The sequence below is a fragment of the Bos taurus genome, chromosome 1 (assembly GCF_002263795.3).
Source record: "Bos taurus isolate L1 Dominette 01449 registration number 42190680 breed Hereford chromosome 1, ARS-UCD2.0, whole genome shotgun sequence".
NCBI classification, from domain to species: Eukaryota; Metazoa; Chordata; class Mammalia; order Artiodactyla; family Bovidae; genus Bos; species Bos taurus.
In genome coordinates, this window is record NC_037328.1 from 102,312,188 (window position 1) to 102,325,152 (window position 12,965).

Sequence of the window (12,965 nt, forward strand, 5' to 3'; positions counted from 1 at the left end):
ATGTTCTACAACACCTCAACAGATAGTCACTCTATGTTCCTTACCCTGCTGTATTTTCTTCATAGCATTAAGAATATATGTAATTATATTTTTACTTGTTCTTATATGTAGTATGTCTGTTCTCCTCAACTATATACTCCATGAAGGCAGGGATGCAACTTTTCACACTTTAGTTCACATACCAATAGTGTCACCCTATTATGGAATGAAAGTGAAAGAAAGTGAAAGTGAAAGTCCCTCAGTCGTGTCCGACTCTTTGTGACCCCATGGACTATACAGTCCATGGAATTTTCTAGGCCAGAATACTGGAGTGGGTAGCCTTGGGGGATCTTCCTGACCCAGGAATTGAACCGGGGTCTCCTGCAATGCAAGCAGATTCTTTACCAACTGAGCTATCAGGGAAGCCCTACTATGGGATAAGCTCCTGGTTTTCCCTAGATATTTGTTGAAGGAACAAATTTATGAGTGAATGAATTAAACTAGTTAGTCATGTAATTAGGTTTGTTTCCTAGAATTATTTTCATATTCTCAATGTTTCATGATTATGTTCTCAAAATCATTAGTTATACTCTAGAGATGTATCAAATGAGAGAAACATACGCTCTGATAAGTGTATGCTAGAAAGAATATATTCTGTATAGAGCAGTTACCTGGACTATACAGCCTCATTTTAAGTTTAGAAACCAATAGTAATATACAACTAAAAAAATATTAACCACATTTCATTTCACATGGTATAATTAGCTTCATTTTTATGATTATTAGAGATTCTACTTGGCATTTAAAAGTTTATTTTATAGTTTTTTTCATTGTTTTGTAACCTTGATGCATTGCAATTCAGGGTTAATATATTTGTGACAAATACATATGGTACTTCATAAGATATATTTAATTTTGTTGTTTGAATTGAAATATTATTTTACTGTTTCAATTTTGATGGTGGTGTCTTAGCCTCCAAGAAGTTCCATACTATATTTATTGTATTTATTTCTTTCATTTATTTTCCAAATATATAAATTACTTTTCTCATTGATAAATTATTAATAAAAATAGACATGAATTTTATTAATATCAATGTTTTTTGTGCAGAAATCCTACAAATCCTCATGTTGAAATGGATTTATTTATAGGATATTTTACTATTATAAATTTATATTTACTCATAAATACACCCAAACTTACTTAACAGCCGAAAGAACCCTCTAGGACTTATAATTGCATTAAATGATAATAACACAGCAAAAGGAGACTTTTTCTGGGATGATGGAGAAACTAAAGGTAAGTTTCAAAGTGATATGCTTTAAAATGTTTATTTTGATGATGGGAAGTTTTGCTTTTATTATGAAATTACATTCATTTAAAAATGTCACAAGTTTTAATTTTTTTTTAAATTTCTAATTTCTGTTTTATTATCTATCTTAAGAGTTTAGGTAACTTTGTATAATTTAGCATTGCTATTTAAATTATGTATATTTAATTACAACATTTAGTTTTCTCTCTTGGTTTATTGTAAAAATCTTTGACAAGTGTAGATACTTTTATTTATTAGATTATTGAATAAAAATTAAAGTAGTTAATAAGTTCACAGATGTGTAAATTGCATCCTATTTTCAACTATCTTAGATGATTATAGTGGTTAAAACTAAAATTTTATTACTGTAAAAGAAAACCAACATTAAAGTTTACTCAATGTAGAAAGGAGGAATAAATTGGTAATTTGAGATTAACAAATACACAATACCATATATAAAATATATAAACAACCAGGACCTAGTATATAGCACAGCAAACTATATTCAGTATCTTTTAATGAACTGTAATGGAAAAGAATCCAAAAAAGAAATATACATATGTGTATATATATAAACATGTTTAACTGAATAGCTTTACCTGAAGTGTTGTAAATCAACTATACTTCAATAAAAATATTTAATGTCAAATTATTTGAGATAAGGATTTTACCATATAAATGTCATTATTTATTTGAATTATTAAATGTCTTCTAATTAATTAGCCCAAAAGTTGAGAATTCAGTACATCAAGGGAATAAAATTAGAATCATTCTTTCTAATATTAAATTATGCTATAGAAAATTAATCTGTTTGGATTTACTTAGTCAATTATAAACACTCATAAATTTAAGGTTTTTTAATCTCATTTTTTAATAGAGGACTCTTAGATATATGTTTTATATATGTGTGTATAAAAATTATAGTTTACCTTCTATTATAGCTCACTACTTCTCAGATGTTTTATAGTATATGGCCTGCCTGGGTGCTCAGTCATGTCTGACTCTTTTGCAACCCCATGGACTGTAGCCCGTGAGGCTCCTCTGCCCACTGGATTTTTGAGGCAAGAATACTGAGGTGCCATTTCTTCCTCCAAGGGATTTTCCCAACCCAGGGATGGAACCTTCATCTCTTGTGTCTCCTGCATTAGCAGGCAGCTTCTTTACCACTGAGCCACCTGGGTAGCCTATTATAGTATATGAAGCATCCAATATCTCTAACTAAGCTCCAAGAAATAGTCTATGTATTGGTGTGTTCTCTTACAATTTGAAAAATATGGAATCTTTGAAAAAATTCTGTTCTTTTTGAAGTCTTACCTGCCTGTGAATATGTAAATTACCACAGTATATCTGCTCCATTAAATGCATTGTCTTCCACTTGTCAGTTGATGGTAACTTCATCTCTACAAGATGCCAACAACTTTACGGTTCACTCTTATCTAGGAATCTCTTTTGGTTCCATCTTGATCTAGGAATCTTATCAACTCGACCATTGTTATCATCACTACTTTTCATTCTAATTACTGCAATAGCTCCCTAATCAGTCTATAGGTTGATGGCTCTTGTCAGCCGCCTCTTTTTACATTCTCTTTACCAACTGGCAGATAGAGTAAGCCCTTTAGAAGATGATTCAAATTATCTCTTTCTGCTCACCTCTTTGCTCAAAACCCTCTAACAATTCACCATTATATTCAGGAGCCACAGTCTTTACCAACATCCAGAGTACTCACCATGTCCTGTAGATTTTACATACACACACATGCACTCTCACACAAATCTTTCCTTACTGCTCTCCATTTTTCATTCTACTTCAGCACACCAGACTTCTCTTTCTCACTCAATATGTTAGAGTCTAAGCATACTAAGGTTAGCTCTGACCTGAGTATAGATTCCAAACACTTATTACATAGAAATTCAGTAAGAGCGGATTTCAGCAGAAACATTAATAAACTGTTCATAATCATCAGGTAAAGAATTTTGTTGAGACAATACCTCTATTGGTAGCATGTGAGACTTGACTTTAAGGTTATTCTTATTTCTCAAATTATTTGTTTCCAAGTTCATTAATTTTTCCTACTTGCAAAAATTTACCTATGGCTGATTCATGTTGAGGTTTGACAGAAAACAGCAAAATTCTGTAAAGCAATTATCCCTCAATAAAAAATAAATAAATTATTAAAAACTATATTGATAATTTACTTCATATGCTATGCTATGCTAAGTCACTTCAGTCGTGTCCGACTCTGTGCGACCCCATAGACGGCAGCCCACCAGGCTCCCCCATCCCTGGGATTCTCCAGGCAAGAACACTGGAGTGGGCTACCATTTCCTTCTCTTACTTCATATAAGATGGTTAAAATATGGAGTTATGATTTAATCAGTCATCTAATATGATGACTATATACTTAAGTGTGTTAAAAAGTTAAAATCAGAATTTTCTGAATAATCAAATACATAAACAGCAAAATAACCTTCAATTCAGATTCTGATTTTAATTTTATTCCCTAGGATTAAAATTTTAAGTTAATTAATGTTACTCAAAGTAGTCTATATAAATCCTAGGATTCTCTTTATATTTTCCACTCTATTTTCTCCCAAATATTTTAGTTATAATCTATAGTTTCCTGTTAAAGAAACATGTTGATAAAAATGCTATGTTTCATATATGATGCAGAAAATAATTATTTTCTTCCATTTTTTCTCATTAAAGTGTACATGAATCTTTAATATGTCTCCACATTCAGTCCTTTAGATAATGAAAAAAAAATTGAAAGATGCAAAACAATATTGCGGTGTCCCATGTCTTCCCAAGATAAACTTCTTGTTACACAGTTTATTAGAGAGAGATAAAATATTATTCAAAACAATAGTTATAATTGTATATATTTTGCTACAAGTTTGCATTCTCTGAATTTCTAGAACGATTTTACTGGTCTGAAAAATCAAACTGGGCAAAGATGCATTTATTACCTTTACTTCCTGGGAAAATAAACTACCAAAGTTATTTTATTTAAAGATAATTAAGAAGTTTAATGAAAAGAATTTATTTAATTTGCTTAATAAATAATACTTATTTTAAAAAATGTTCCTGTGTTGTTTAACTGTAATAATAAAATAAAAATTTGACATTATTTTGATCTGATAACTTATTTTTCCCCCATTACAGATACCATCCAAAAGGGCAACTACATTTTATATACATTTTCAGTTTCTAATGTAAGCATTCTCCTTGAACACATAGTTAAATATAATAGCTTGTTAATGTCTAGATTGTGCCTTTTCTTGGAAAAGTGCATTTCTCTCCAAAGATCAATGGAAAGAAATGGAAAAAATCATTTAATTTAAATTATTAAATTGTATATGAATTACCTTAGATTTTTATGTTTCAATAAAATAGTATACTTCAATATAATAGATGAGTTTCTGATGATGAAGTTTGTACACAAAATCATTAGACTTCTTGATGCACTATGTCTTGTTTAAGCAGATCTTAGGAAAATAATCTCAGTATATTTGACAATGTTTTAATATACCAATCATAGCAGTGACTGTCATGCATTTGGGGTGAAAATGAAAACGCTTTGCACAAGGTTAAATTTTGAATAATTAGTAGCAATGCTTCTTGTAGAAGTTAGATTTCTTCATATATTTTTTTTTTGTTAAAGCTAAGTTATTCTTCACCAACATTAAGCCTAGAATGAGAAGGGATATGCATGATTTGCATCATGCATAATTTATCTCTGAAAATAATTTTATGGCATATATACAAAAAATTTTAATTTTTTACAATAAGTATAAACATATACTTATATATTTATAATTATTATATATACTTTTATATTTATATAAATATTTATATAAATATAAATACTTATATATAATTAGTATATATAATTTATATAATATAATTTATATTATATATAAATAATATGTATATATAAATAATTTATATAATATAAATTATTATGTAAATAATATATATAAATAAATAATATATATTATATATAAATAGTATGTACATATAAATTATATATAAATAGTATATATATATAAATTATATATAAATAGTATATATATAAAAATTATATATAAATAGTATATATATGTAATTTTTTTATAATAAGTATATTTATATAGGGTACTTGAACATGAAGGGCCATTGAGAATGTAGGGATAGATGATTGTTTATTTACTTATTATATATATATATATAAATACTAAATACTAAATTATTAATGATATCAGTGTAAATGAATTCTAAATTATGTGAGATTCAAAATATTTTCTTTGAATTTTATCTAATTCTTACACCCTTTGGGTTCAGAGTTTTTCACTTAGCAATTTTCATAAAAATGTTTGTTGGTTAATTGTCTTTATTTGGTAAACAGAATATAATTTATATATATTTATAACTATAAGATTTAATCCATTGTTATAAATACAATTGTATTTTTATTTCTGATTTGTATCCAGTGACCATCTATTTGATATATATATTTTCCAGAACAAGCTAGATATCACATGTATGCATTCATCGTACCCAGAAGGAACTGCTTTAGCATTTGAGACTATAAAAGTCCTTGGGTTGATAAACACTGTTACAGAAGTTTCAGTGATAGAAGATAATCAACCATTGAGAGCTCATTACAATTTCAGTTATGATGCTTCCAACCAGGTAAATACAATCTCTTAAAATATTTTAGTGTCATATTCTGTCATTTTTAACATATAATCATTCAGGCTCATGGTTTTGTGATTTTTTTATTCATTACATTTCTAGTTTTATTTTCCTTTTGCTGGCTATATCCCATTTTAGGTCATTTCAATTTATATTGAGATATCAACCATAAGGTTAATTCATACTACTCCCTCTCTATTCAATTTTTTCTTAGACATCACTTATCTCTGCCTTCCTAATATTTTTTTATTCCATTTCTCTAATTTACCTACTGCATACAATAAAAAATGTAAATGTTTTAACTTCTCATTTAAGACTCATTAAGTTATTGATTGAATTCATTTCTTCAGTTTTTCCCACTTCTCCTTTCATAAGTTCTTTTTGTCCTCAACATATCTTGTATCAATATTCTTTTTCAAATTTTTGTTAACACTCTTCCCTTATAGTGGGCCCTTTCTTATCCTCATTCTTTCCTCCTTTGACAAATGTACTAGAGAGGGTAAAGAAGTACCAGAACTGGGTTCAATTCTAGACCTGCAGTTTGTGCATTTAAATAATAGATTAATATCTCAGCTTCCTCATAAGTAAAATGAAATATTTAGTCATAATGTTGCTTAAATATGTTAGATAAAATAATTTAAAACATAGAAGTGATTTTTATTGGCATTTACTTTCCTACCATTTCTATAATCCTAATTATTAGTAATGTTAGCATAAATTCTAAATTAACATATATAACATGATTTTGCAGTGTTTTTGTCTAGCTCCTAAGCCCTCTAGCCCAGAGTTTTCCATGTAGGAATTTCCATAAAATATGTATTGGTTAATTGTTTTTTTATTTAGTAAATATACTATAAAATATATATTCCTGTGACTATAAGAACTCACCAATATAAATTAAACAACTTAGGCTTATTGAGAATTTTATGAGTCTAGTAAAGATTATATGGGGGCACAATACAAAATCATTTTATTATATGTTTTCTACAATTCCAGTTCATATTTATTTCTAGCTTTATGCTAATGTAGAGATTTATGAGGACTTGGTGACTCAGCAGTAAAGAATACTCCTGCCAGTGCAGGGAACAAGGGTTTGATTCTTGGGTTGGGACGTTTCCCTTTGGAAGGAAATGGTAACCCACTGTAGTATTCTTGCCTGGAAATCCCACAGACAGAGGAGCCTGGCAGACTATAGCCCATGAAGTCACAAAAGAGTTGGATATTATTTAGCAATTAAACAACAACAAAGATTTACAAAGACACTTGGAAGCACATCTTTCTAATTCCTCTAAGCTTCTAATCTTTATATGACTTTTTATTTCTAAATTAGAGCTATGAAGGATTAAAAAAAAAAAAAAACTGTACAGATGAAATTGTGGTAAATTTTGTCACTGTCATAAACAGTAACCAAACAAAAATTTGTAATATTGTAACAATGAAAAAACATTCATGGGATTCTCAAGGCAAGATTTGGTTTGCCATTCCCTTCTCCAGTGCACCATATTTTGTCAGAACATTGTACAGGAGGCAGTGATCAAAACCATCCCCAATAAAAAGAAATTCAAAAAGGTAAAATGGTTGTCTGAGGAGGTCTTACAAAACGCTGAAAGAAGTGAAAGGCAAAGGAGAAAAGCATTTCATGCAAAGATGGGCACAATAAAGGACAGAAATGATATGGAGCTAACAGAGCAGAAGAGATTAAGAAGAGGTGGCAAGAATACACAGAAGAACAATACAAAAAAGTTCTTAATGATCTAGATAAGATCAATGGTGTGTTCATCCATCTGGAGCCAAACATTGTGGAGTGATAAGTCAAATGGGTCTTAGAAAGCACCACTAGGAACAAAGCTAGTGGAGGTGATGAAATTCCAGCTGAGCTATTTCAAATCTTAAAAGATAATGCTGTGAAAGTGCTGCACTCAATATGCCAGAAAATTTGGAAAACTCAGCAGTGGCCACAGGATTGGAACAGGTCAGTTTTCATTCCAATCCGGAAGAAGGGTAATGACAAAGAACGTTCAAACTACAATTCTCCATGCTGCACTTCAACAGCACATGACCAGAGAATTACCATATGTATAGACTGGATTTAGAAAAGGCAGAGTAATCAGAGATCAAATTGCCAACATCCATTGGATCAAGGAAAAAGCAAGAGAGTTTTAGAAAAACATCTAATTTGCTTCATTCACTACAGTAAAGCCTTTGTGTGGATCACAAGCTGTGGGAAATTCTTAAAGAGATGGGAATATCAGACCATCTTACCTGCCTCCTGAGAAATCTGTATGCAGGTCAAGAAGCAGCTGTTAGAATCAAACTGGAACAACAGACTGATTCAAAATGTGGAAAGGAGTGCATCAAGGTTGTATATTGTCACCCTGCTTATTTACCTTACATGAAGAGTACATCACGTGAAATGCCAAGTTGGATGAATAACAAGCTGGAATCAAGATTGAAAAAAGAAATATCAATAAATCCAGATATGCAGATGACACCCCCCTTATGGCAAAAAGTGCAGAAGAACTAAAGAGCTTTTTAATGAAGATGAAGGAGGAGCATGAAAAAGTTGGCTTAAAACTCAACATTCAAAAAACTAAGATCATGACATCTGGTCCTGTCACTTTAAGGCATATAAATGGAGAAACAATGGAAACAGTGACAGACTTTATTTTCTTGGTTCTAAAATCATGCTGACAGTGACTACAGCTATGACATCAAAGGATGCTTGCTCCTTGGAAGAAAAGCTATGACAAACCTAGACAGCATATTAAGAAGCAGAGACATTACTTTGCCAACAAAAGTCTATGTAGTCAAAGTTATTATTTTTCCAGTAGTCATGTACGGATGTGAGAGTTGGGTCATAAAGAAAACTGAGTGTTGAAGAATTGATGTTTTTGAATTGTGGTATTGAAGAAGACTCTTGAGAGTCTCTTGGATTGCAAGGAGATCCAAGCAGTCAATCCTAAAGGAAATCAACCATGAATATTCACTGGAAGGACTGGTACAGAAGCTGAATTTCCTGGCTACCTGATGCAAAGAGCTGACTCATTGGAAAGACCTTATGCTGGGAAAGATAAAAGGCAGGAGGAGAAGGGGATGACAAAGAATGAGATAGTTGGATGGCATTACAGATTCAAAGGACATGAGTGTGAACAAGCTCCAGGAGATGGTGAAGGACAGGGAAGTCTGGTGTGCTGTAGTCCTTGGGTCCCTAAGACTGGGACATGAGTAAACGCCTAAACAGCAACAACAACAATGAAAATTATAGTGTATGGAATAAATAGTATACACTCCAATATACTATTATATATATATGTATGCTGCTAAGTCACTTCAGTCATGTCCGACTCTGTGAGACCCCATAGATGGCAGCCCACCAGGCTCCTGTCCCTGGGATTCTCCATGCAAGAACACTGGAGTAGATTGCCATTTCCTTCTCCAATGCGTGAAAGTGAAAAGTGAAAGTGAAGTCACTCAGTTGTGTCCGACTCTTAGCAACCCCATGGACTGCAGCCTACCAGGCTCCTCCGCCCATCAGATTTTCCAGGCAAGAGTACTGGAGTGGGTTGCAATTGCCTTCTCTGATATATATATATATATACACACACATATATATATATACACACACTACAATATACTATTATATTTGTAAACTAAGCCATGCCGTGTGGGGCAACCCACGATGGGCAGGTCATGGTGGAGAGGTCTGAGAGAATGTGGTCCACTGGAGAAGGGAATGGCAAACCACTTCAGTACTCTTGCCTTGAGAACCCCATGAACAGTATGAAAAGGCAAAATGATAGGATAATGAAAGGGGAACTCCCTGGGTAGGTAGGTGCCCAATATACTACTGGAGATCAATGGAGAAATAACTCCAGAAAGAATGAAGGGATGGAGCCAAAGCAAAAACAATACCCAGCTGTGGATGTGACTGGTGATAGAAGCAAGGTCCAATGCTGTAAAGAGCAATATTGCATAGGAACCAGGAATGTCAGGTCCATGAATCAAGGCAAATTGGTAGTGGTCAAACAAGAGACGGCAAGAGTGAACGTTGACATTCTAGGAATCAGCGAACTAAAATGGACTGAAATGGATGAATTTAACTCAGATGATGATTATATCTACTACTGCGGGCAGGAATCCCTTAGACGAAATGGAGTAGCCATCATGGTCAACAAAAGAGTCCAAAATGCAGTACTTGGATGCAATCTCAAAAATGACAGAAGGATCTCTGTTCGTTTCCAAGGCAAACCAGTCAATACCACGGTAATCCAAGTCTATGCCCCAACCAGTAACACTGAAGAAGCTGAAGTTGAACGGTTCTATGAAGACCTACAAGACCTTTTAGAGCTAACATGCAAAAAAGATGTCCTTTTCATTATAGGGGACTGGAATGCAAAAGTTGGAAGTCAAGAAACACCTGGGGTAACAGGCAAATTTGGCCCTGGAATATGGAATGAAGCAGGGCAAAGGCTAATAGAGTTTTGCCAAGAAAACGAACTGGTCATAGCAAACACCCTCTTCCAACAACACAAGAGAAGACTCTACACATTGACATCACCAGATGGTCAACATCGAAATAAAATTGATTATGTTCTTTGCAGCCAAAGATGGAGAAGCTCTATACAGTCAGCAAAAACGAGACCAGGAGCTGACTATGGCTCATATCATGAAATCCTTTTGCCAAATTCAGACTTATAGTGAAGAAAGTAGGGAAAACCACTAGACCATTCAGGTAAGACCTAAATCAAATCCCTTATGATTATACAGTGGAAGTGAGAAATAGATTTAAGGGCCTAGATCTGATAGATAGAGTGCCTGATGAGCTATGGAATGAGGTTTGTGACATTGTGCAGGAGACAGGGATCAAGACCATCCCCATGGAAAAGAAATGCAAAAAAGCAAAATACCTGTCTGAGGAGGCCTTACAAATAACTGTGAAGAGAAGAGAAGCAAAAAGCAAAGGAGAAAAGGAAAGATATAAGCATCTGAATGCAGAGTTCCAAAGAATAGCAAGGAGAGATAGGAAAGTCTTCCTCAGCAATCAATGCAAAGAAATAGAGGAAAACAACAGAATGGGAAAGACTAGAGACCTCTTCAAGAAAATTAGAGATACCAAGGGAACATTTCATGCAAAGATGGGCTCGATAAAGGACATAAATGGTATGGACCTAACAGAAGCAGATGATATTAAGAAGATGTGGCAAGAATACACAAAAGAAGTGTACAAAAAAGTGTACAAGACCAAGATAATCACGATGGTGTGAACACTGACCTAGAGCCAGACATCCTGGAATGTGAAGTCAAGTGGGCCTTAGAAAGCTTCACTATGAACAAAGCTAGTGGAGGTGATGGAATTCCAATTGAGCTCTTTCAAAACCTGAAAGATGATGCTGTGAAAGTGTTGCACTCAACATGCCAGCAAATTTGGAAAACTCAGCAGTGGCCACAGGACTGGGAAAGGTCAGTTTTCTTTCCAATCCCAAAGAAAGGCAATGTCAAAGAATGCTCAAGCTACTGCATGATTGCACTCATCTCACACACTAGTAAAATAATGCTCAAAATTCTCCAAGCCAGGCTTCAGCAGTACGTGAACTGTGAACTTCCAGATGTTCAAGCTGATATTACATAAGGCAGAGGAAGCAGAAATCAAATTGCCAACATCTTCTGGATCATCAAAAAAGCAAACAAGTTCCAGAAAAACATTTATATCTGCTTTATTGACTATGCCAAAGTCTTTGACTGTGTGGACCACAATAAACTGTGGAAAATTCTTCAAGAAATGGGAATAGCAGACCACCTGACCTGCCTCTTGAGAAACTTATATGCAGGTCAGGAAGCAACAGTATACAACAGACTTGTTCCAAATAGGAAAAGGAGTATGTCAAGGCTGTATATTGTCACCCTGCTTATTTAACTTATATCCAGAGTACATCATGAGAAACGCTGGGCTGGAAGAAGCACAAGCTGGAATCAAGATTGCCGGGAGAAATATCAGTAACCTCAGATATGCAGATGACGCCACCCTTACTTATGGCAGGAATCGAAGAGGAACTAAAAAGCCTCTTGATAAAAGTGAAAGAGGAGAGTGAAAAAGTTGGCTTAAAACTCAACATTCAAAAAACTAAGATCATGGCATCCCATCACTTCATGGCAGATAGACGTGGAAACAGTGTCAGACTTTATCTTTTTGGGCTCCAAAATCACTGCAGATGGTGATTGCAGCCATGAAATTAAAAGACGCTTACTCCTTGGAAGGAAAGTTATGACCAACCTAGATAGCATATTGAAAAGCAGAGATATTACTTTGCTAACAAAGGTCCGTCTAGTCAAGGCTATGGTTTTTCCAGTAGTCATGTATGGATGTGAGATAGTTGGACTGTGAAGAAAGCTGAGTGCTGAAGAATTAATGCTTTTGAACTGTGGTGTTGAAGAAGACTCTTGAGAGTCCCTTGGACTGCAAGGAGATCCAACCAGTCCATCCTCAAGAAGATCTGTCCTGGGTGTTCTTTGGAAGGACTGATGCTGAAGCTGAAACTCCAATACTTTGGCCACCTGATGTGAAGAGTTGACTCATTGGAATAGACCCTGATACTGGAAGGGATTAGGGGAAGGAGGTGAAGGGGACCACAGAGGATGAGATGGCTGGATTGCATCACTGACTCGATGGACATGAGTTTGAGTGAACTCCAGAAGTTGGTGATGGACAGGGAGGCCTGATGTGCTGTGATTCATGGGGTCGCAAAGAGTCGGACACGACTGAGCGACTGAACTGAACTGAACTGAACTGATATATTCTGTATACATATGTATATGTTGCGTGTGCTTAGTTGATCAGTTATGTCCAACTCTTTGCTACAAAATGGACCATAGCCCATCAGGTTCCTCTGTCTATGGGGATTCTCCAGGTAAGAATACTGGAATGGGTTGCCATGCCCTCCTCCAGGGGATATTCCCAACTGAAAGATCAACTCCCAAGTCTCCTGCATTGCAGGTGGATTC

At 34.0% G+C, this 12,965-nt stretch overlaps 1 protein-coding gene across 4 annotated transcripts in view; it reads left to right on the top strand.

Annotated features, from left to right (window-relative positions):
* SI (sucrase-isomaltase) overlaps positions 1-12,965 on the top strand; it is a 120,538-nt gene that overhangs the window by 44,214 nt on the left and 63,359 nt on the right. For all 4 annotated transcript variants that reach the window (XM_005201715.5, XM_015472667.3, NM_001114189.2 and 1 more), the window contains 3 exons: positions 1,190-1,278; positions 4,455-4,504; positions 5,793-5,963. In XM_005201715.5, the coding sequence (XP_005201772.2) occupies positions 1,190-1,278; positions 4,455-4,504; positions 5,793-5,963 (310 nt within the window). The remainder of the gene's footprint in view (positions 1-1,189; positions 1,279-4,454; positions 4,505-5,792; positions 5,964-12,965) is intronic.